Raw genomic sequence first — 20,672 nt, forward strand, 5'->3', positions numbered from 1 at the left:
CCTCTTCCGGCTTTTGTTCTGTAATAGAATTACTGATTCCATTGTACGTCACTACTTGATACTTTCATACTCTGGTTTTCAGTACACTGATTTGATATCAACTCTGTCATTATAGGTAATCATGATCATAATTAATAACATCCGAATATCTGTATTCATGTTCTTTACTGTTAAGACATGATGTGGTTGACACCTCATACTCAAACAGTCTGTGACTTGTGAATTTAATTAATTACGCCTCCTGCACGGTCACGTCACGTCTGCCTTTCTCTCTCTTTTTTTTCTACTACTCTGTACTATACTACTTCTAGCATAGTCCCAGACGGGCCTAGTAAATCTTTTCCAACTCCAATTATTGCCCGCACACCGCCTTACCCATATCGCTGGTTTTGCTCCAAGATACCATCAAGAAGAGCCAAAAAAATAACAACCAGACAGAAGATTAACCCACACATCTCTTCCAAACCCCTAATAATCAAAACATGGCACCCAAACGCCCCCGAGACACCGACTCAAACCCCGCCGCGAAAAACCCCACAGAATCGCAGATCAAAAAGCGAAAGGGCTTCTCCGTCGGGCCTGAAAACCTGCCCGATGGAACCTATCGTCGCAAGGGTACGTGTTAATTTGCTTGTGCTTGTCTCAAGCGCATGAATCTACATACCTACCTAACCTAGGCGCACCTGTGTGATGAAGGCCCATTTCTAATTTTATCTCCGTTTACAGCGCAAAAAATCAAAGCCGACCTGATCCAAAAAGCAAAAGTCAAAAAAGCCTACGCCAAGATCAAAGCCGCACAGGAAGCGGACGCTCCGCGGAAGCCCGCCTACACAACTGAAGATGGCCAAACCGGCGATGGGCAGGACAATAATAATGCAGAACCGGTGTCGCTCGACCCCCACCCGGAGCGCGTGGCGATGATGAACGAACCGGCGCGCCCCAAGCGAGCGCCTCTACCGGAGAACCCGATGCCGAACATGAAGCCGAACCCCCGCGATCGTCGGCAGCGGAAGCCGAAGAAGTCGGCGTTTGCGAAGGAGTTGGAGATTGCGGAGAAGAGGAAGCAGGAGGTTGAGAGACGGCGGAAGGAGCGCGAGTTTAGGCAGAATGATCGGGAGGCGATGGCGAGGGCGAAACGGCCGGATCAGAATGGGAAGAGGCGGTTGGGGAGGGAGAGTAATGTTTTGTTGAGTCGGGTGCAGCATTTGGTTGGGGAGTCGTAGAGTTTTTTACCTTGTTACTTTTTTTTGAGACGGTGGTGGATATATGGGGAGAAAAGTTTCAAATATGATACCCACTCGAGATAGATAAGAGAAGAGCATGGACTATTATTTCGCGAAATGCAGAGTTATTTACATAGTTGCCAGTCGAGTTGATTTTCTGCGCACAGAGAGTATGTAGGCTAGGTTTGTATCACGATACCGAACCCTTCTGGCCCGTGCCGCTTCTCGGCTTGCGGAAGCACGCAAACTCTCCCTTCGTCTTCTCCCGCAACTTCTTGAGGATTCCTCTCATCTCGCCCAGTTCGGACTGGAGTCGAGCGCGCGCTTCGTGGCTGGTCCGACGGTCGAGTTCGACGTAGATTTGGCTTTGGATCGCGGCGGCTTCTTCTGTCGAATACAGCGACATCGTCTGCGCGATGAATTCCGTGTCCAGTGTGGCTTGCATCAGAGCGGCGAGCGTGTACGAAGACCGGGAGCTGAATGCCGTGAGCAGCGATGACGAGATTTTCGTTAACAGGTGTGTGAGGACGATAGATAGCAAGGGGGACGGAGAAGGCGGCTTCGAGCGGCTAGGTGGTGCTGCGCTGGACGGGATGGTCGTTGATATCTCGGTGTGGACGAGCACGAGAGTCAACATCGTCGCGTACACATAAGGGCGCACTTGGTCAGGCCGAGAAGTGGACGGCTCCCAGTCGGGCGCAGTGGCGCCATTGTAGATAGTGGTGTTCAGCGTATTGACCGTCGGTGCGGTGTATGCATGGAACAGGCGATTGTCGATCTGGTTGAGCACGTCGCGAATAGTCTTGGCCTCTTCGGTCAACTGGACGGAAAACGACGTCTCGAAATTGGCAATTAGCTGTGGAACGAGATCGGCTTGAAGGCATTTGATATTCGACAGCGTGAGCAGGATGCGTGCGTTCTGTGAGTTGATTAGATATTGATTCTGAGTCCAACCGCAGAAGACGCCGGGAAACTTACCCTGTCCTTGGGATTGATAGTGTCGGCAACAGCAAGGGAAGAGGCACCAGGCCTATTGCGTGCCGCAGCTCTGGAGACAACCCACTCGTTCTCTTCTTCAGGCGTCGATGGATGTTCGGCATTTTCGACCAAACCACTCAGTGCTTTGTAAACGCTGGACACAAACTGAGCGCGCACCATCTGGAGCAGCTTTGTGGGAGGTTGAGTCACAACGTCGACAGCGCCAGGCTTTGCTGTCGCTTCCGAGATGTAGAGGACCTTTTGCATCCCGCTCAAAATTACGTTCTCGAAAGCCACAAACAAGCCAGGCATCTTTGTCAAGTCCCTTCTCTCCGAGTCGCGCGTCCAATCCTCCAACATCTTACAGTATTCGGCGTCTTTACCCCACGAAGAGCATATGGCGCGGGCCGAGCGCTCACGAGCGACACTCACGAGCGACTTGAGAAGGTCAGAGGTCGTATTGTCTCTTGATACCGGCCCCAAAGCTGCCATCTCACTCGCAGCTGCGCCAATGATGACAAGGAACTGGCTGAGATAATGGACACCGCTGAGAGAATTCGAGAAAGGCGGCCAGAACGAAAAGTCCTCCCAGGGCTCTCCATGCTTGGGGGTCGGGAAGGGCATATTCTTCGGGTCCAGCTTGAAGCGGGACTCGGTGGGAGTCACGCCAACACTGACGGGACTATTGGGAGTTGGAGGAGAGATGGGGGATGTGAGCATGGTCGCATCGTCCACCGGCGAATTAGCGAATAATGTCAGGACGCTTTCACGGACCAAGTTGACCAGGTCGACGACCCCTTTCTGCAAGTGCATGACATTCTCAGGTGACAATCTGTGGTGCTTACGGCTTTCCCCCTCGAAGCCAGCCGGGAGGAGCTTTTGCTTGCTCCCATCAATGAACGATCGCGTCACTTCCCAGAAATCGAAAACCTCACCTAAGAGACCGCCTTGAGATAAGAGGAGTCGGTTCAAGTACGCGTGAATGCAGTCCCAGAGCTCAATGATTTGATCGTTGTCCAGTAGTGTTTGTGCGTCGGCGGGAATGTCGTTTGATGCCAGGCGGAGATACGACACTACGGCCTGGGCCGTTGGCTTCTCCAGACTGAGCAGTCGGCGCCTCAGTATCTCGATCTCTGCCTTGCACCGTTCGCAAAATGCCGAGATCTTGTGCCTCAGGAAATCGTAGCGGCTGAGCAGCCATACCCAGATCGGATTTTCCTCTACGCCCAGCTCCAGCAACGCTCCAATTAATTCCATGTGCTCCTCGACGGCCCCCGACGCGGTCACCGTGGTTGATGTGGTCGGAGCATCACTGAGACGTTTCCACAGATCGCGTTTGAACACTTGTATTTGCTGGTCCACATCCATCCACATTCGCCCCATGGCCAAGATGGTATGCGTTTCCTCGTCCGTCAGCTGTCGGTGTCTGCTTGTCGCAGCGTCTGCAATATTCTGCGCATCCTTTGCCAGTGTCCGGGCTTTGGTGTATTGCTCGAAAACCGAGTCGTAATCTCGCTGCTTAATGGACTTGGACAGCAGACCGCCTATTTCGTAAACGTCGCGATGCCGTTCCATGCTGCTGACTACCGATTTCAGCATCAGCTCCCTCTCCCGACCCCCTAGCGCCGGCCCCCATACTTCCTCGGCCTTGACGGACGCTTCGACGAGAGGATCCCGGATCCCCTTCATCCCGTATTCGCTCTCCTTCACCAAAGCATTCTTCTTCGGTCCAGGGGTGGGGGACGCCAGAGGGGTGCTCTGCTTTCCGCTCGAGTAACTCCCAAATTGCCCCGATCTACGAGGCCGGACCGGTGGTTCCTCTTCCTTCCCTTGGTTCCTCATTTCGGTGTAAACGCTATCAATTGTCGCTTTCGCGCGGACGAACCGCTCGAAGTTCGCTTCAACGAGGACCTTCAGGGACGCCGACTTTTTATCGATCGACCGCGACAGGAACTCGAGTCCATTGAGGAGGGACTGGATGGAGGCGTCGGAGTGGACTTGGGAGAGGAACAGGGCGGGCGAGAAGGAATTCGACGACAGCAAGAAACGGTTGCGTAAACGGCTCTCGTCCTCCACCGACAGCCCTCTGCTCTTCAGTATCTTGAGGACACTCTCGCGTGTCCCCAAGGGGTCGGGTTCGTCATGTTTCACCAGATTCTCTCGGCCCGTGTTGGCCTTGAACGACCCTAGGTTGATGGTCTTGCGCTCGCTGCCGCTGCGCTCGAGAGCGACGTACCGCGAACCCCGGCGCCTCAGGCCGTCATATTCCGGGTGATCCTCCTCCTCTTCGAGCTCTGCCGGCCATTCTTCGGGGAACGCCGTGGGTAGATTATAATAACTGGCAATGTCCGCGTCGCTCATTGTGGCCAAAGGTGAGGCGGGAGGCCGTCAGATCGCAAGGAAGGGTGGTGGGATGACCGATCAATGGCCGGAACGAGGAGTCCAGCAGGGCCTCATGCAGGGTGCCCGCAGCGGTAAGGGTGGAGCAAGTCAGCAGCAAGCAGTCATGCCAAGCGGACAAATAGGTTAGTGTAGGACGACGGAACATTAACCAAACCAGGAGAGATGAATGTTCCTTGGTGGTCCACGGAGGGAAGAGGAGGCGATCCTTCAAACTAGGCGTTCAAGTAGAATCAGCATTGAATCTTGATAGACGCGTCCGTGTTATCTGATCTGGGAGTTACTGTATTCCATACCTCTAGTAGAGTACTAAGTACTAAGGTCGAGCGATGTTGCCACTATCGGACCGGGTGCGGCGCTGCCGAAGACCCAAGATTGGTCTGGCCTAATGGAATAATGGAACTTCTCTCTCTCTCTCTTCCCGCACACGCAAAGCCAGTCCGGCCCGTCTCTTCTCTCTCTCTCTCTCTCTCCTCCACTCTCTCTCCCTCCTTTTTCATCCCTCCCTCTTTCACATCAATTGTTTGTGCTGGGGTTATATCAAAATGATTGCTGCTAGGAATTTTGCTGCCCCCGCCCGGCAATGCTTGCGGGCGTCTCGTGTCACCCCCAGAGTTGTCTCGCCCTTTTCGCAGGTAATGATTTTCTCACCACTAGCTTGACCGTATATCGCTAACTTGGATATTTAGCTGCGTGGTTTCGCCTCCGCTGATGAACGGGTCGCTAAGTTCAAGGGACAGAAGGGTTCTGATGTACGTGGGTTTTGGGAATGATCCTTTCTTTTTGGAGGGGTTTTTGCCCGTTTTCTTTTTTTCTTTTTTTGGAAGTCTTGGACCTTTTTTCGCTGCGCTGGTCTGGATCCGATGGCATCCGCCTCAATTTTTCGCCCGTCTTTGCACGCGGCATTGACCACGCTACGCGATTGGAAAATCAATTTCAAAGAATGAGTCTGACATGATTGGAATTTAGGGAAAATACACGGTGACTCTGATCGAGGGTGACGGTATCGGTCCCGAGATCTCTCAGTCTATCAAGGACATCTTCGACGCCGCGAAGGTATGATTCCCTCGTGTCCTCAAGTGTCGCCTGTCGTACCCAGACAGCGCGCTAACCTCACACCACACATAGGCCCCCGTCAAGTGGGAGCCCGTCGATGTTACGCCGATCCTGAAAGATGGAAAGACCGCTATCCCCGACGATGCGATCGCGAGCGTGAAGAAGAACTACGTTGCCCTGAAGGGTCCCCTTGCTGTATGTCTACACCCGCCAATGCCGGAGATGGACCTTGCTAAGCATGATCGCAGACCCCCGTTGGCAAGGGCCACGTCTCTCTCAACCTGACTCTGCGTCGTACCTTCAACCTGTTCGCCAACGTCCGTCCCTGCCGCTCCGTTGCGGGCTACAAGACCCCCTACGACAACGTGGACACCGTCCTGATCCGTGAGAACACCGAGGGTGAATACTCCGGCATCGAGCACGTCGTCGTCGACGGCGTTGTCCAGAGCATCAAGCTCATCACCCGCGAGGCCTCCGAGCGTGTGCTGCGTTTCGCCTTCCAGTACGCTCGCTCGATCAACAAGAAGAAGGTCCGCGTCGTGCACAAGGCCACCATCATGAAGATGTCCGACGGTCTCTTCCTGAACATCGCCCGTGAAATCTCCAAGGAGTTCCCCGACATTGAGTTCGACGCTGAGCTGCTTGACAACTCCTGCCTGAAGATTGTCACCGACCCCACCCCTTACAACGACAAGGTCCTTGTCATGCCCAACCTGTACGGTGACATTCTGTCCGACATGTGCGCCGGCCTGATCGGTGGTCTCGGTCTCACCCCCTCCGGCAACATCGGTGACGAGTGCTCCATCTTCGAGGCCGTCCACGGTTCGGCCCCCGACATTGCTGGCAAGGCCCTCGCCAACCCCACTGCCATGCTGCTGAGCAGCATCATGATGCTTCAGCACATGGGTCTCCACGACCACGCCGCCCGCATCCAGAAGGCTACTTTCGATACCCTGCAAGAAGGCAAGGTAAGTTATATTCCAGTCATGATATCCTGTTCTATCTCATAGGGTACTAACATTCTTACAGTACCTGACCGGTGATCTTGGCGGCAAGGCCAAGACCCACGAATACGCTGGGGCCATCATGAACCGCCTATAAGGGAGTGTTCACTGTACTATTTTTGTCTATCATCTCTTTTTTTATTTAGCCTGTGAATGGTTAGACCCAATGTACTGATCAGTCCTACGTATTCTTATATGTAATTATTCAAAAGCCGTTTTGATAATCTGGTCTTTCTTTGTTGGATAAGATTTATTAAGCAGAGGCCTTGGGTTACTTCGTCGACAGTCATTGAGACTGCCGATCAAGAGTAACCCAACCGTAGGGCGCAGGACACAACGACAGGTATAAAAACACGAGTAACCATGCAAAGCCAAGCAACAGCCAAAAACGCCAGCGCCGGAGACTGAAGGTATCAATACAATACAACACAAGACAAGACAAGAGGCATCCCGACTCAACGCCGCCGACCACCTCGTCTAGTCCCCGTCGCGCCTCCTCTCTTCTGCTTAGTCCGAGATGTTTGGGCGCGTGTGCTTCGTGTCGTTGGAGACCCTCCTGTATCCCCATCACCGTCTTCATCGCCTTCGCTCTCGTACTTCCCACCGTCTGTACCGTCCTCGTCATCCTCGTCGTTTTCTTCCGAGTCGTCGTCCTCTTCTCCAGTTCCAGAGCTCTTCCTGTTTCGCTCAACCTCGACGTGGAGTCGTGAGGACCGTGTGCCCCGGGCTGCTTGACGGCCGCCCCGACCGGGTTTCCTTCCTCTCGATGACGGCGCGGGCGACGATCGTGGTTCTGTAAACAGCCTTGCGTTAGTAGTGTAATAATCTAGATGAGGGTCGGGATTGGAATGGAAATAGCCAACCATCTGTATCAGCCACTGTACTGGGTCTTCTTGAATCCCCTTGGACACTGTGCTCCGGCGATGCCGAACCCTCCATCGCCAGCCGTCTTTCAAACATCATCTCACCGTATTCATCTTCAGGAAGCTCGAACGGACAGTATATTTCCCGCGACCCATCACCATCATCCGCGACATCCATAATCAGAGAATCTTCCTAGACACGCAGACACCAGTTAACCTCAAATGACAAGCTCCAATACAGCAATCCACAACCAACATACCCGTTCATTGAGCGCAGGAAGATTATACAACGTCCCCAGCTTCTTCCAAATCCCAGGTATGCGCGTATGCTCCGCATGCGACGGCGCATATCCCTGGCTCTTCATGTACTCCGCGATAGCGACCATGCGAAAGTGTTTGTGTATCCCTAACAAAGCGGGGGTTCATCAGCATCCGCCCTCTCTTCATTTATCGGGATCGCCTATTGCAAGGTAAAAGTGTGACGAACCAACCGGCTTCCATTTTATGATCCCCTTCAGCAGCGCAGTCTCCTGCTCGTCGGTCCACGGGTCCGTTACAGCGTCGTAGTCTGTGTTCGGCTGCGCTGGGGTGTCGCCGGAGGGGGTAGTCGTTGACGATGGCGTGGGCTCGGCTTGCGCTGTGAGCTTGGGCTTCTTCCTTGGTGGCATGTTGTGTGTGTTGATCTGTCAATTGGTGCGGATGGCGGGGATGGATTTCTTGTAGAATGCGCTCCAAGAGAGGTCGCGATGACGCTGGGCGGTAATGGCTGGCAGCAACGGCGCCCGCGGCGAATTTCGGTTTCCCGAGCTGGAGGTGGCCTGAGCGCAGCCTAAGGTCTCGCGTCACAACGCGCCGTCAACTGATAAGAAATCATCCGCATTCCCCAGGAGGTTCAATGTCGTGTGTCTGTGATCATGGAGTTAGATGATCATGCGACGGACCCTTTCTCTAGTGATGGGCTCTGGAGGATCTCTAAATTCACTTTGCAGTCTATCCAGCCTTTAGAGCCGCTGCCATGGGACGAGAAACTTCCTGGTTCGTCTTGTTATCGTTAAACCTTCCGTTTGGTTCTTGGAGTACTGATTTGCGGATTTTCCTTAGACCTTTCTGGAGGTTTCTTTAAGAGTCCTTTGAGTTTGTTCGAAGACCGTAATCATGGACTACACCAGCTCGACGTACATGGACTCGAATTGTTCAACCCCGATCCTCCGCCGGAGTTGACGACGGACGCCTCCAGCGATACGCACCTGAACTTGGATCTCGACGAGCATGAGGACGATGAGGAATTGGAGCATATATGGGCGCTTGACAACTTGAAGCACGAGCCCGACACCAAAGCGCGGTTAAAATCGTGGGAAACCTATACAGACCGAACGTACCCCGAGCCCGTTTCAGCATACTTCAGCGAGTCCGGACCGAAGGGTTTCGATGCGGCATTGGCACGGCAGACTACAAGTGGCGATAAACATGGCACGAAGCGCGTGGTACGCAATGGTGTTTTCCTACAAGCCCTGCTTAGGCTCGGGCTGGGCTGGAGCTCTATCTTCTTCCGGTATAACGACCAAGATAAGAGGTTCGAGCAGGTGCTGCATGGTATCCGGGTATCTGGAGTCAGCGCAGCTGCACTGAATGGTGTGACGAATGAAGTGCTACAGTGTGGAACAAACATGCAGAAGGTGCGACGATTCGCCGAGAAGATACCTATGAGGTCAAACGAGCCCTCCGTGATGTGCTCTTTTTCAAGCGCCATGGCTGTGATCATCTACACGCTAGAAAGACAACTTGCGAGATGCTCTACCGGAGCAAGGTCACTTCTTCAGATTAGGGCGTTATTCGAGCGACGTGGGGAATTGGTCGGTGCACTAGCGAATATGGTGGAGGCTGTTGAGGGAGCTGCCTCGGACGCCCAGATCATTTCGATTGTCCTTGAGAGAACTGCCCATTTCTCTCAGACGTATAGTCACTTGGAACAGCTCTTCCGGGAGATTGTGTATCGAATCAGCGAGCCTTTCTTGCGCCATGTCGAGAGCTGGGTGGGGTTCCGCTCCGAGACGTCGGCGTTGAATGAGCTAGCGACTACTGGGAGGAGCTTTGTGGCTTTGGAGCACCATGAACACAGTTCCAAAGCAGGAGCGTCGAAAAGGAACGAGGTTGAGTACAGCTATCGTTCAGATCAAATGCCGTCTTTCATACCCACGGACCAAGCGAGGCTGATATTCGAAAGCGGGCGAAGCCTACGGTTGCTCAAACGATCCCATCCCCAGCATCCAATTGCGAGCGAGGGTCTTTGCGATAATTCTCCCAAGTTTGAGTGTGCGAGAACTTGGAAAGACATCGAGAGAATCCAGGGCAAGGCCCACGACTATGAAAGGAGGCTCCGCTCTGAGATACGCAAGTACAACCGGGGAGTAGTCTCTTCCCATAACGAAGTTGGAAGCTCTGATCTTGGCGATCCCCAGAAACGGGACGCGGCGATAGTCGCTGGTACTTTCGAGTTGTTCAACATCGACGATCGTGGAAACACGACCGGACTTTTGGAACTCCAGTCGGAGAAGGATAAAATAGGGCAACTACTCGATAACAACAAAAACACCGACACCAGAGAACTCGAACAAGAAGTGTCATTCGGTCCGGACCTCGTTTCCTCTCTTTATCTGTCAATTGCGCCGTTGCTATCATCTCAGGCCTTATTGATCGACTTCTCCTGTCTTCACCTCCTGTTCAAAGAACACGGCCTCAGAAACCATCTAAATCTTCAATGGCGTTTCCAGCTTCTCGGCGACGGTTTTTTCACATCACGTCTCTCCCACTCCCTCTTTGACCCAGAAATGGCCAGCGGCGAGCGCAAATCCGGCAAAGTACGGAACAGCGTTCACACCGGCCTGCGTCTAGGCAGCAGGGATACATGGCCGCCAGCCAGTTCCGAACTACGACTGGTGCTCATGGGTATTCTCAACGAATGCTACGACGGAGGCGACCACTCAAGCGAAACGGAATCCCGCAAAGAACGAGAACTCCCCGGCGGACTGAACTTCTCCATCCGCGAGCTGACCGACGAAGAAATCATCAAATGCAGGGATCCAAACGCGATCGAAGCGTTGGACTTTCTACGCTTGCACTACACACCATCAGCCGTTCTCGAAACAATACTCACCAAGCGGTCTCTCACCAAATACGACACCCTCTTCAGACACGTCCTCCGCCTGCTCCGCATGGTCTCAGTAGTCAAAGGCCTAATCCGCGACTCCACAGCCAGAGACTCCCTCTCAGGCGACACGCGGAACGTGTTCCAGAAATTCCGCATCGACTGCCAGCACTTCGTCCTCGCCGTGAGCGACTACTCCTTCCACGTCGGCATCGGCTCAACGTGGCAGCGCTTCCAGGAGACGCTCTCCCGAATAGACACCTGTCTCAGCCGCGGCGACATCGAAGGCACGATCGACGCCGCTCACTCCGTCCCCAGTCTCAGGGACTACCACGAGGATATCCTCGACCAGATGCTGTTCGCGCTCTTCCTCAGCCCGCGCCATGCGGACGCCGCCAGGTTGCTCGAGGGCATCTTCGGCACGATCCTCGTGTTCGCGCCGCTTTCGAGGCTGGATGGATTGCGGGGTGTGCGGCATGAGAGCGAGGCGACGGTTTATCGGCTTTATGCTACCTTCCGGAAGCAGACTTCTGCTTTTGTGGGGTATCTGCGTGGCTTAGATGGTGCTAAGGAGTCGTCGAAATCTGGGGGGAGGTTTGGGAAGATGTTTGCTTCGAGGGAAGCGCCTGCTGGTGCTTTTGAGCAGCTGTTGGCTCGGTTGGATATGAAGAAGTATTACTGATTATAGCTCTTGGGAGTATTTATGGGTTAGAAGGTTGTATGCTTTGATGTTGAATTTCTACAGATACCCAAGATAGCACAAATATTATCGTCTACGCCGACACATAAATTTTCGAGCAAATATCACACTCCCAAAAACCATGCAAGAACGCCATCTGTCCAATCCCCGCCCAAATCCCTAAAAGAAATGGAGATTCGACTCCGACCAGCCCTGCGCAAGGAGAATCCGGCGAGCAGACTTCTCCATAGCCTCGGGACCACAAACAAGCACCATGCTTTCCTCATCAGGCGGAGCGTACTGCTCCAGGAGTCTCTCAGATATGCGGCCGCGAAGGCCAGTCCATGAATCTGGCGGGTTCGTCAAAGTGTGTATCACCTGACACCTCTCACTGTCCTCCGCCACGAACGCGTCCAGTTCCGCTCGACACAGGATATCTTCCTCCCGCCTGTTTCCGTCGATGACAGTGCATGTAGTCGGATCACGGGAGTCCTGGATCACAGCGCGCAGAACCTGAAAGATGGGCGTGATCCCCGTGCCGCCGCATATCATGATGAAAGAGCGCACGCGGCGCTCCTTGCCGCTGATGGTGACTCGTCCTTGGCCGAGGTATTCAAATCTTCCTGTCGGGCCTTTGAACTCGATACTGGATCCGATGGGGAGCTTGTCGAGGGCTAGAGTCATCTTTCCGCCTGGTGTGGTGGAGGTCGCGAAGTAGACTTTGATGAGGAGGTCTATTGTTCCTTTTTTGGCTGGGTCGGAGATGGGGGTGTAGGATCGGATGATTGGGGAGTTGGTTGTGGGGTCTGGGGTTTTGAGCATTAGGTGTTGGCCGATTGGGAGGCCAAGGGTTTGGGTGTCGTGCTCGAGGCGGAATGTTAGTATGCGTGTGTCGGGTGAGATGGCTCTTGTTTGTGTGAGGGTTGCTGTTGTCCATGATCTTTGTTGGAGGAAGATCTCTCGTGGCTCGGCAGGTTCTGATGCAGTTTCGGTGTTCAGCGCTTCGAGTGACGCCTTGTCCATTGTTCCGATGTGGTATTCGGGCATCATTGCCTTGGCCGTTTCGCTGTCTTCGGTATTGTCAGCGACTGGCATTTCTTGGGGTTGCAGGTAGGTATCTTACGGATGGCGAGAAAGTCCCCAGAGACATCAAGGCCCGCAGAGGAAATAATACTCTGTGCCCCCCCCGGGTGGCCCTCGAGGAACCCCTTGCCATCGTATACCTCGCCGTCAACAACGAACCACGGGCTCTCGTCACTGGATGCACTCTTGAACTCCTGCAGATCAATCATCCGATTGACTCCGTCCTTTTTCATACTGATTTCCTTCACCGGCTCGGGAGCTCTCGGCTTCTCACCCACATGTCTCTGGCCCCAGTTCCCGTTTATTAGATCACCTCCCTCTTGCTTGACGCGTTCCATCCAGCCGCCGGGCTTGCTCGGATGAGTGGGATGCTCGAACTTCAGAACCCCGTTTTCTTTCGTGATTGTCACGCGGAACCAGGGGTTGTTCATCATTCCGAGAACGGACCAGTACATGTCGCGCGGCTGGATGCTCAGCGCCTCGTCCATGGCTCTCACTAGGATCGCCTCGCTTCTCTCGAGGTCCAGCAACGGAATGTCAAGCGACCAGAAGCACCAGCAGAAACAGGTCTCTCGCCAGTGCATGTCGACTTTTCCGCCGAAGAGGTTGCCCTCGAAGTCGCGGTACTTGTCTTCGGCGTAATGGATGTCGGCCAGCCGCCAGGCTAAGACTCGTTAGCAAGGCGTTGCAAGTTTCTTTGGGGTGATATGTGCATACAGTTGCCTTTGTCCACGGAGATCTCAACCCTGGTAATTCGTCGACCACCTCCAGCATAGGCATACCCCTTGGCCGTGTAGGACGGTCCAGCGGACGCGATTTCTAAAGTCTCTTCGTGTTGTGGGTAGACGACGGAGGAATTGACGTTCAGGTCATAAATGGCGTATCGATCGTCACGCCACCATTTAGGGTCACTAGATGCCATTTCCGGCGAAACCGTCGTCCTGCAAGAAAGCACATCAGCACCTGGCACATAGGTCGAATGCCAAATAAACCCACGGTAAAACACGATTGTCATTGATATGATACCAGTTATCACTGGGTGCATCGGTCAGAATCAATCGCTTCAACCACTTGACACTCCGACCTCCGATCTGGCCCGGCACGACTGCCCTAAGCGGGCGTCCATGGTCCGGACGAAGCGATTCTCCATTCATCTTGTGGGCGAGCATAATCCCCCTGTTGGGATCCATCGCCCAGTTCAACTTGACCGACGTGCCGTAGTGGCCGTTTGGCTGCGGCGTGGTCAGCGGGCGAGGCCATGTCTGCGGAGAAGGGAAAGACACGTACCAATTTGTCGGCCCCTTCCATGCAGACGTATTTTGCACTGCGCAGGGGTTTCGCCTTGCGCAGGATATCTGCCATCATTGGCCCTGTGAACAGGGCCGTCGACAGGGCAGCCGAACCCCATGAGAAACCTTTCGATTTGCGCACGATGTTCTGCTCTTTTCGACGGTTTCCTGCGCATACTAGCGTGATGGGGGATGTGATTTGGTCGAACTGTTGCAGGATCTGGCGGAAGCTTAGGACGATCGGGTTCTGTACCAGTCTGTCACATTGTCAGATACATCATAGATCCGGAAGAAGATGGGGAAAGGGGACAAACCCTTCAATGCTAATCTCCCAATTGGGAATCTCCTCATCTTGGACGCACGGCACGGGGCCATGGTTCCTAACGTAAAACAGCTCCGGTGACGTTAAGAAGCCTGTTGTAAAGAGATGTGAGGAACGGTCACTCCTCAATGGCAACGAAAATATGGACCAGGATAATACCTTCGTTGTACAGAGCGGTTAAAGGTGGCTCTACGTTGAAAGGGTGTACGCCCGTCAACCGGATAAGGCGGGCATCTCGTGGCACATGGTTATCCGGGGTGCCCTTATCTACGGCCAGGATCTCCGTGGGCGGTTTTGATGGCGGCGGTAGTGGAAGATCAGGCAGATCCAGTGCTTCTTCGTTTTCTTCTTCTTTGATTCTGATCTGATCTGACTTGAGGGAGGGCTCCGTTAGAGTCAACGTCCTTGTTTGGACTGCCGTGAGAGTCGCCATGGTTGGGGGGGAAGAGAGATAGTGAGAGTCTAATCTACCAAGCGCAACGGTGATGGTCATGGAGCGAGGATAAAAGGGACCGACGCCGATAGCATCCGGACTAAAACGGGATCTGCAACGGAGCAACGGTTCTCCAGATCGCTAGGAGTACTTGCAGAGACCCATCCGCAGAACTAGCCACTCCTCCGATCCAGTCTCACCCGCGGAGAAAGAAAGCAATTGGTTACCAGAACTGAGGCATCTCCGCGGGCTCTGATGGTCGGGATTCCGGCTGGAAAGCTATCCTGTCCATCGTGTGGCGTCTCATCTGGTGGTGGATGCAAGGACAGAAACACTGACTCCATCCGGGAACCAAATATGCCTCATACTCGGAGCGTGAGAAGCCACCCTGAACGCTGCGTTCTTGTGCTCCCTAGGGAGAGGAACTCTACTGACATCTCCGTGGATACTCGATCGTAAATCTCTCATTCTGTGGAATGTGTGCCTTTCTCCGTCCCCTGTCATCTGGACTCCCTACCTGCGGATAGCCAGCTAACGGGAAGAATGGGTCCGTCTAGGCTGGGGTGGGTCTGCCTGTGGATCAATGGGCACTCCTGTGTTGACTATAGTCAGTGTAATCCCTCCGAGTGACGAGCTCTTACGTTTGAGGTGGAATCATTGAATGTAAACCACTATCAACATGATCATTATCGTCAGGTATGGATTCGATGAATCCACACAGAAGGACCCGAGTGGATAGGGTAATGATTGGTTCAGAGTTGCACGACCGATGCTTATCTCTCGCACTAGCGATTGAGATTAGACTAATTGTTGTCGTCTCCGCGGAGGTCATCGTTCTCTATCAGTCCGAACAGACTCCACTCCAACTATGGTTAGTGAGGTAACTTAGTACCTGTTCTAACGGGTGACCCTGAGGTGTCCAGTTTGTGGCCTGGTCAGTCTTATCTGTACGTCACTGTCTTATCTCTTGATCATCCCACTAATCGTAGTAGTAATAACAGCCCATGAATTGGATCCATGATCAATCGGTTCATTTCCTACTATTCCCGCGCCTGGTGATTGAATCATCCTACCAGTAAATGATCCTGGTTTTGAATTACCATCTCTAATTTGTAAAACCCCGATGTCGTGTGTTGGCCACGGAGATTTGCCTCAGTGGATTACTGGCACGAGACAGTAGATAATGGAGCTCAAGCGCTTCAATCTCCATACGCCCAATGTCAATTTTTATTCCTCCCTTCGCCATTCCCCACTGAGGTAATTGAAGTGAACTGACCCGGGCTCTGGGTACTATGCCTCTGCTTGACGGCGCGAGAAACAGGGACGGTGCTAATGGCGTCGTTCATCTCGAAGTATCATCTTCTCATGCCGACGATACCGGCCTGGATGTGAGGAGTAATGGAGGAGGACGTCAAAGAATTGTAGTGGTGGGTTTGGGCATGGTGGCCATCTCTTTCATGTATGTGGATGATCCTGACGGAGAAGAGCGACCATTCAATGCTGATAATTTGAAAGCGAAAAGATCATCAAACAAGACACTGAGAGGCGGAAATACGACATCGTGGTCATTGGCGAGGAACCCCACGTCGCTTACAACCGTGTCGGCCTCTCGTCGTTCTTTGAACACCGCAAGATTGAAGACTTGTACCTCAATCCGACGGATTGGGTGAGTCCCTGCTTTCTGAACCTGGGTCACGCTGTTGACTAATTTTCGTCTAGTATGGCTCAGTCAAAGACCGCTCCTTCGACTACCATCTCAACACCCGAGTCACCAACATCTACCCCGAGCGCAAGACCGTCCGGACATCCACCGACGACCTCATCTCCTACGATATCCTAGTCCTCGCCACAGGCTCCGACGCCGTCCTCCCCACTCAAACACCCGGACACGATGCGAAGGGAGTCTTCGTATACCGAACAATCTCCGACTTAGAGCGTCTCATCGAGTATGCCGCGCACCACAAGGGTGGCACGGCGGCCACCGTCGGAGGCGGTCTCCTGGGCCTTGAAGCGGCCAAGGCCATGACCGATCTCCAGGACTTTGGCAATGTCAAGCTCATTGATCGTAACAAGTGGGTCCTGGCGAGACAACTGGATGGCGACGCAGGTACCCTGGTCACTCGCAAGATCAGAGAATTGGGCCTGGATGTGATGCATGAGAAGCGTGTAGCCAGGGTCAAGACTGATGATGATAATAACGTTGCTGGGATTGTCTTTGAGGATGGCGAGGAGATCGATTGCTGCTGTATTTGCTTTGCAGTATGTTTGGTCTTAATCCTAGTCTGTACGGCGGCTAATGTCGATTGCAGATTGGAGTGCGCTCCCGAGACGAGCTCGGTGTGTCGGCTGGCATCCAGTGTGCTCGCCGAGGGGGCTTCGTGATCAGTGGAAGGTATGTCTAACCACTGGATTGATTCACGTGTGCTTCCATCTAACAGATTCAGCCTCCAAACCTCTATTCCTGGTATCTACGCCATCGGAGAGTGTGCAAGCTGGGATAATCAGACCTTCGGCATTATCGCTCCTGGGATTGAGATGGCCGAGGTGCTGTCATTCAACCTGACCAACCCAGACAAGGAGCCAAAAAGTTTCACGCGTCCCGACCTCAGCACCAAGCTGAAACTCCTAGGCGTAGACGTTGCCAGCTTCGGTGACTTCTTCGCTGATAGAGATGGTCCGAAATTCCTCCCCGGTCAGCGACCATCAGTCGCGGCTGATGGACACCCCGCTGGAAACGATCGAGAGGAGCCGCCCGTCAAGGCACTGACGTATAAGGACCCGTTCGGCGGTGTCTACAAGAAGTACTTGTTCACGCTCGATGGGAAGTACCTGCTTGGCGGCATGATGATCGGTGATACGAAAGACTATCTCAAGTTGAATCAGATGGTTAAGTCGCAGAAGCCGCTGGATTTACCCCCCAGCCAGTTTATTCTCGGAGCGCAGAAAGATGGAGAGGAGAATGCGGATGATTTGTATGGCTATCGCCGGGAATCTTTCCATTAGACAAGCAGGCTGACTTATAACAGGGATGACGACACTCAGATCTGCTCATGCCACAATGTCACCAAAGGAGACGTGGTGGCTAACGTCAAGAATGGAACGTGCAAGTCTATTGGAGAAGTCAAGTCGTGCACAAAGGCAGGGACCGGATGCGGTGGCTGTATGCCGCTGGTCCAGTCAATCTTCAACAAAACCATGCTGGACATGGGTCAGGAGGTTTCCAACAACTGTATGTTCTATGCCTTTTTAGTATGGCTATCTCTAACCCATGAACAGTATGCGTGCACATTCCGTACTCGCGTGCCGACCTCTACAATGTCATTGCAATCAAGAGACTGCGGACCTTCGACGACGTGATGCAATCAGTCGGAAGGAACCCTGAATCGCTGGGCTGCGAACTGTGCAAGCCCGTCATCGCCTCAATCCTCGCCAGTCTTTTCAACCAGAATGTCATGGACAAAGGCCTCCACGAACTGCAGGAAACGAATGATCGATTCCTCGCCAATATCCAGCGCAACGGAACGTTCTCCGTCGTCCCTCGAGTACCTGGCGGTGAAATCACCGCTGACAAGCTCATTGCGATCGGCCAGGTAGCGAAGAAGCACAACCTATACTGCAAGATCACAGGGGCGCAACGGATCGACATGTTCGGGGCGAAGAAGCAAGATTTGCTAGATATCTGGACATCACTGGTAGATGCCGGCATGGAGAGCGGCCATGCATATGCCAAGTCCTTACGAACCATCAAAGTGAGCATCCTTGTCTGTCCCCTACTGAGCAAGACTGACCATTCCGGCAGAGTTGCGTTGGATCTTCGTGGTGTCGGTTCGGCATTGGAGACAGCGTCGGCCTAGCGATCCGCCTCGAGAACCGCTATAAGAGCATTCGTGCGCCACACAAACTCAAGGGAGCAGTTTCCGGCTGCGTCAGAGAGTGCGCCGAGGCCCAAAACAAAGAGTAAGCATTTATGCCGTCTCATCCTCCTTGCAGATCTAACAACCAGCAGTTTCGGATTGATCTCCACCGAGAAAGGATACAACATCTACGTCGGAGGCAACGGGGGCGCCAAACCCCGACACTCGGACCTGCTCGCGAAGGATGTACCCCCCGAGAAGGTCGTTGCCGTCATCGACCGGTACCTGATCTTCTACATCCGCACGGCAGACAAGCTGCAGCGCACAGCCCGATGGATCGAGAACTTACCGGGGGGGATCAACTACCTCCGGGAAGTCGTCCTCGACGACAAACTAGGCATCGGCGCCGACATGGAGCAGCAGATGGAGGAGCTAGTAGGCAGTTACTTCTGCGAATGGACCGAGACGGTCCGAGACCCCAAGCGTCGGAAATTCTTCCAGCAATTCGCCAACACAGACGAGACCGTCGAGACCGTCGAGGCCGTCAAGGAAAGAGACCAAGAGCGCCCCACCTACTGGCCGAAGGAGAGCGCCACGGAAGACTTCAAGAACCACCAGTGGTCGCAACTCTCGTGGCAGCCGATGATCAAAGCCGAGTACTTCAGCGACGGGCCGCCGGCGATCTCATCCGCGAACGTCAAGCGCGGAGACACCCAGCTGGCTGTCTTCAAGGTGAAGGGCAAGTACTACGCGACGCAGCAGATGTGTCCGCATAAGCGGGCGTTTGTGTTATCGGACGGGCTGATCGGCGATGACGACGCCGGGAAGTACTGGGTGTCGTGCCCGTACCACAAGCGCAACTTTGACTTGAACGGCGAGCAGGCGGGACGGTGCTCCAATGATGAAAGTATGAATATTGCTACTTTTCCGGTCGAGGAGAGGGAGGATGGCTGGATCTACGTGAAGTTGCCTCCGGTGGAGGAGCTGGACTCTGTGCTGGGGACGGAGCGGTGGAAGGTGAGGAAGGGGGAGGCGCCGGATCCGTTTGAGAAATATGACAAGAAGTATAAAGGTATCCGGGGGAAGAAGATCGGGGATAAGGTCCATCAGGGGGAGAATGCCTTGTCACCGCAGCCTAAGTCGATCGACTGGTGATGTTCATTACGGATGATGGTTCTAATGTCTGATATCATATATTGCATGTATTATGCCCGTTTCAATCCTATATACCAAGTTCAACCAGAAATAAACAGACCAAATCTATAGATTCCTATATCAACTTGTAAAAACCTAGAAGTCCAATCCATAGAGTAAAACCTAGAACTAGAAACCCACAAAGACAAAGAAGTGGACCGAACTAGGGCCGTGACCAGACGGAACTTAGCTTAGGGCTCCCCCCCGACAGCCTATGAGCCTTATCTGAGACCGACCCTGATAGAGGTGGATCTTCCTGCCTTCGTTATCTCTCCCTAGATCAATTCTCTTTTTTCTTTTTTTTTTTCTGATTTATAAAAAAAGGCGCTTCTCTTTCTCCGCGGAGGATCAAAGTGGATCTATGATCTGACGCCCTGTCCCTGTCGTTCATCCTCTTCTTGTCCCGGACCTAGATACACCGTGGGAAGGAAGTACAGTAACAGAGTACACCCTACTATACTTAGCACCAGCCGACTTAACGTCGATCCCGGTGGCGCCTCTTCTGTTGACAGATGGCCAATGAGGTAAGACTTGCTTATCTGCTTTTCGTCTGCCTGTTACTATGGGTTGATGTCGATCCCTGGGCAGTTTTCCGTCTGTTATGCCTGGAGACAGATGGTCCCATTTTTCTTGCCTCTGCCATGCCATTACCTCTATACCCAGAACCCAAGGGACTGGCTCCGCGGAGTTGTTCCAGCATAATCTCAGTCTTATCATCCTGATAGCTTATCTCCAGCACTGGCCATGCCCCGACACAGTCCTAGCCCCAGACCAGTATGCGAGTGGAGTGGCAGTCTAGATCCCTCGTTAGTCGATTGACCTCCCGTCTCCACGCGTTAAGCAAACGGACCTGGGAAGAACCGGAGTCGCACTCCAGTGGATATCCCGCAAACCTTATTGGTATCGTGGTCTTTTATATCTCGGTCTGGGTTTTTGTTACCAAATGGGTTGCTGGGTCCTGATTCGTGAATTGATTGGATCTGTGCTATCAAGGGAGTTTTGTCGGACTTAGTCTGGGTGTACCTACTACCTAGTAAGTGGTCTTCATGCATTCCTCGTAGGAGATAGATGGATAGATAGAGGTGTTCTCTATCTGCTTGCGTGCCGTGAAGTGATTGATATGAGATGTGACTCTGTTTATTTGCTAGG

The 20,672-nt window shown here is 53.3% G+C and overlaps 7 protein-coding genes across 7 annotated transcripts; 4 read left to right on the plus strand and 3 right to left on the minus strand.

The window, feature by feature from the left end:
* Positions 1-317: 317 nt before the first annotated feature.
* Positions 318-1,223, plus strand: P168DRAFT_323891 (uncharacterized protein; the record flags this gene model as incomplete). The annotated part of the gene is made up of 2 exons (XM_024840748.1): positions 318-615; positions 727-1,223. Exons 1-2 carry the CDS (start codon positions 483-485, stop codon positions 1,221-1,223), a joined length of 630 nt encoding a protein of 209 aa, XP_024697425.1. The 5' UTR covers positions 318-482.
* A 190-nt stretch (positions 1,224-1,413) lies between these two features.
* Positions 1,414-4,562, minus strand: P168DRAFT_229936 (exocyst subunit SEC5; the record flags this gene model as incomplete). The annotated part of the gene is made up of 2 exons (XM_024833209.1): positions 1,414-2,142; positions 2,202-4,562. 2 exons carry the CDS (start codon positions 4,560-4,562, stop codon positions 1,414-1,416), a joined length of 3,090 nt encoding a protein of 1,029 aa, XP_024697426.1.
* Positions 4,563-5,039: 477 nt separating this feature from the next.
* Positions 5,040-6,883, plus strand: P168DRAFT_301461 (isocitrate dehydrogenase (NAD(+)) IDH2). Its single transcript, XM_024838528.1, has 6 exons — positions 5,040-5,236; positions 5,291-5,353; positions 5,571-5,657; positions 5,730-5,852; positions 5,906-6,625; positions 6,687-6,883. The coding sequence occupies exons 1-6, from the start codon at positions 5,147-5,149 to the stop codon at positions 6,756-6,758; spliced, it is 1,155 nt and encodes a 384-aa protein (XP_024697427.1). The 5' UTR covers positions 5,040-5,146; the 3' UTR covers positions 6,759-6,883.
* Positions 6,884-6,891: 8 nt separating this feature from the next.
* P168DRAFT_323894 (uncharacterized protein) lies at positions 6,892-8,270 on the minus strand. Its single transcript, XM_024840749.1, has 4 exons — positions 8,012-8,270; positions 7,785-7,930; positions 7,525-7,717; positions 6,892-7,454 (listed from the first exon to the last, which is right to left on the minus strand). Exons 1-4 carry the CDS (start codon positions 8,190-8,192, stop codon positions 7,117-7,119), a joined length of 858 nt encoding a protein of 285 aa, XP_024697428.1. The 5' UTR covers positions 8,193-8,270; the 3' UTR covers positions 6,892-7,116.
* P168DRAFT_308638 (tubulin gamma complex associated family protein) lies at positions 8,271-11,351 on the plus strand (the record flags this gene model as incomplete). Its single annotated transcript, XM_024839217.1, has 4 exons — positions 8,271-8,283; positions 8,449-8,559; positions 8,626-9,200; positions 9,243-11,351. The coding sequence occupies 4 exons, from the start codon at positions 8,271-8,273 to the stop codon at positions 11,349-11,351; spliced, it is 2,808 nt and encodes a 935-aa protein (XP_024697429.1).
* Positions 11,352-11,528: 177 nt separating this feature from the next.
* niaD (nitrate reductase NiaD) lies at positions 11,529-14,475 on the minus strand (the record flags this gene model as incomplete). Its single annotated transcript, XM_024833152.1, has 7 exons — positions 11,529-12,418; positions 12,472-13,095; positions 13,149-13,372; positions 13,428-13,663; positions 13,719-13,977; positions 14,035-14,134; positions 14,202-14,475. The coding sequence occupies 7 exons, from the start codon at positions 14,473-14,475 to the stop codon at positions 11,529-11,531; spliced, it is 2,607 nt and encodes an 868-aa protein (XP_024697430.1).
* Positions 14,476-16,784: 2,309 nt separating this feature from the next.
* niiA (nitrite reductase niiA) lies at positions 16,785-19,612 on the plus strand. The gene is made up of 6 exons (XM_024836455.1): positions 16,785-16,867; positions 16,920-17,447; positions 17,502-17,704; positions 17,752-18,224; positions 18,275-18,432; positions 18,482-19,612. Exons 2-6 carry the CDS (start codon positions 17,011-17,013, stop codon positions 19,482-19,484), a joined length of 2,274 nt encoding a protein of 757 aa, XP_024697431.1. The 5' UTR covers positions 16,785-16,867; positions 16,920-17,010; the 3' UTR covers positions 19,485-19,612.
* Positions 19,613-20,672: the final 1,060 nt, after the last annotated feature.

Source organism: Aspergillus campestris (genome assembly GCF_002847485.1).
Source record: "Aspergillus campestris IBT 28561 chromosome Unknown P168scaffold_1, whole genome shotgun sequence".
NCBI classification, from domain to species: domain Eukaryota; kingdom Fungi; phylum Ascomycota; class Eurotiomycetes; order Eurotiales; family Aspergillaceae; genus Aspergillus; species Aspergillus campestris.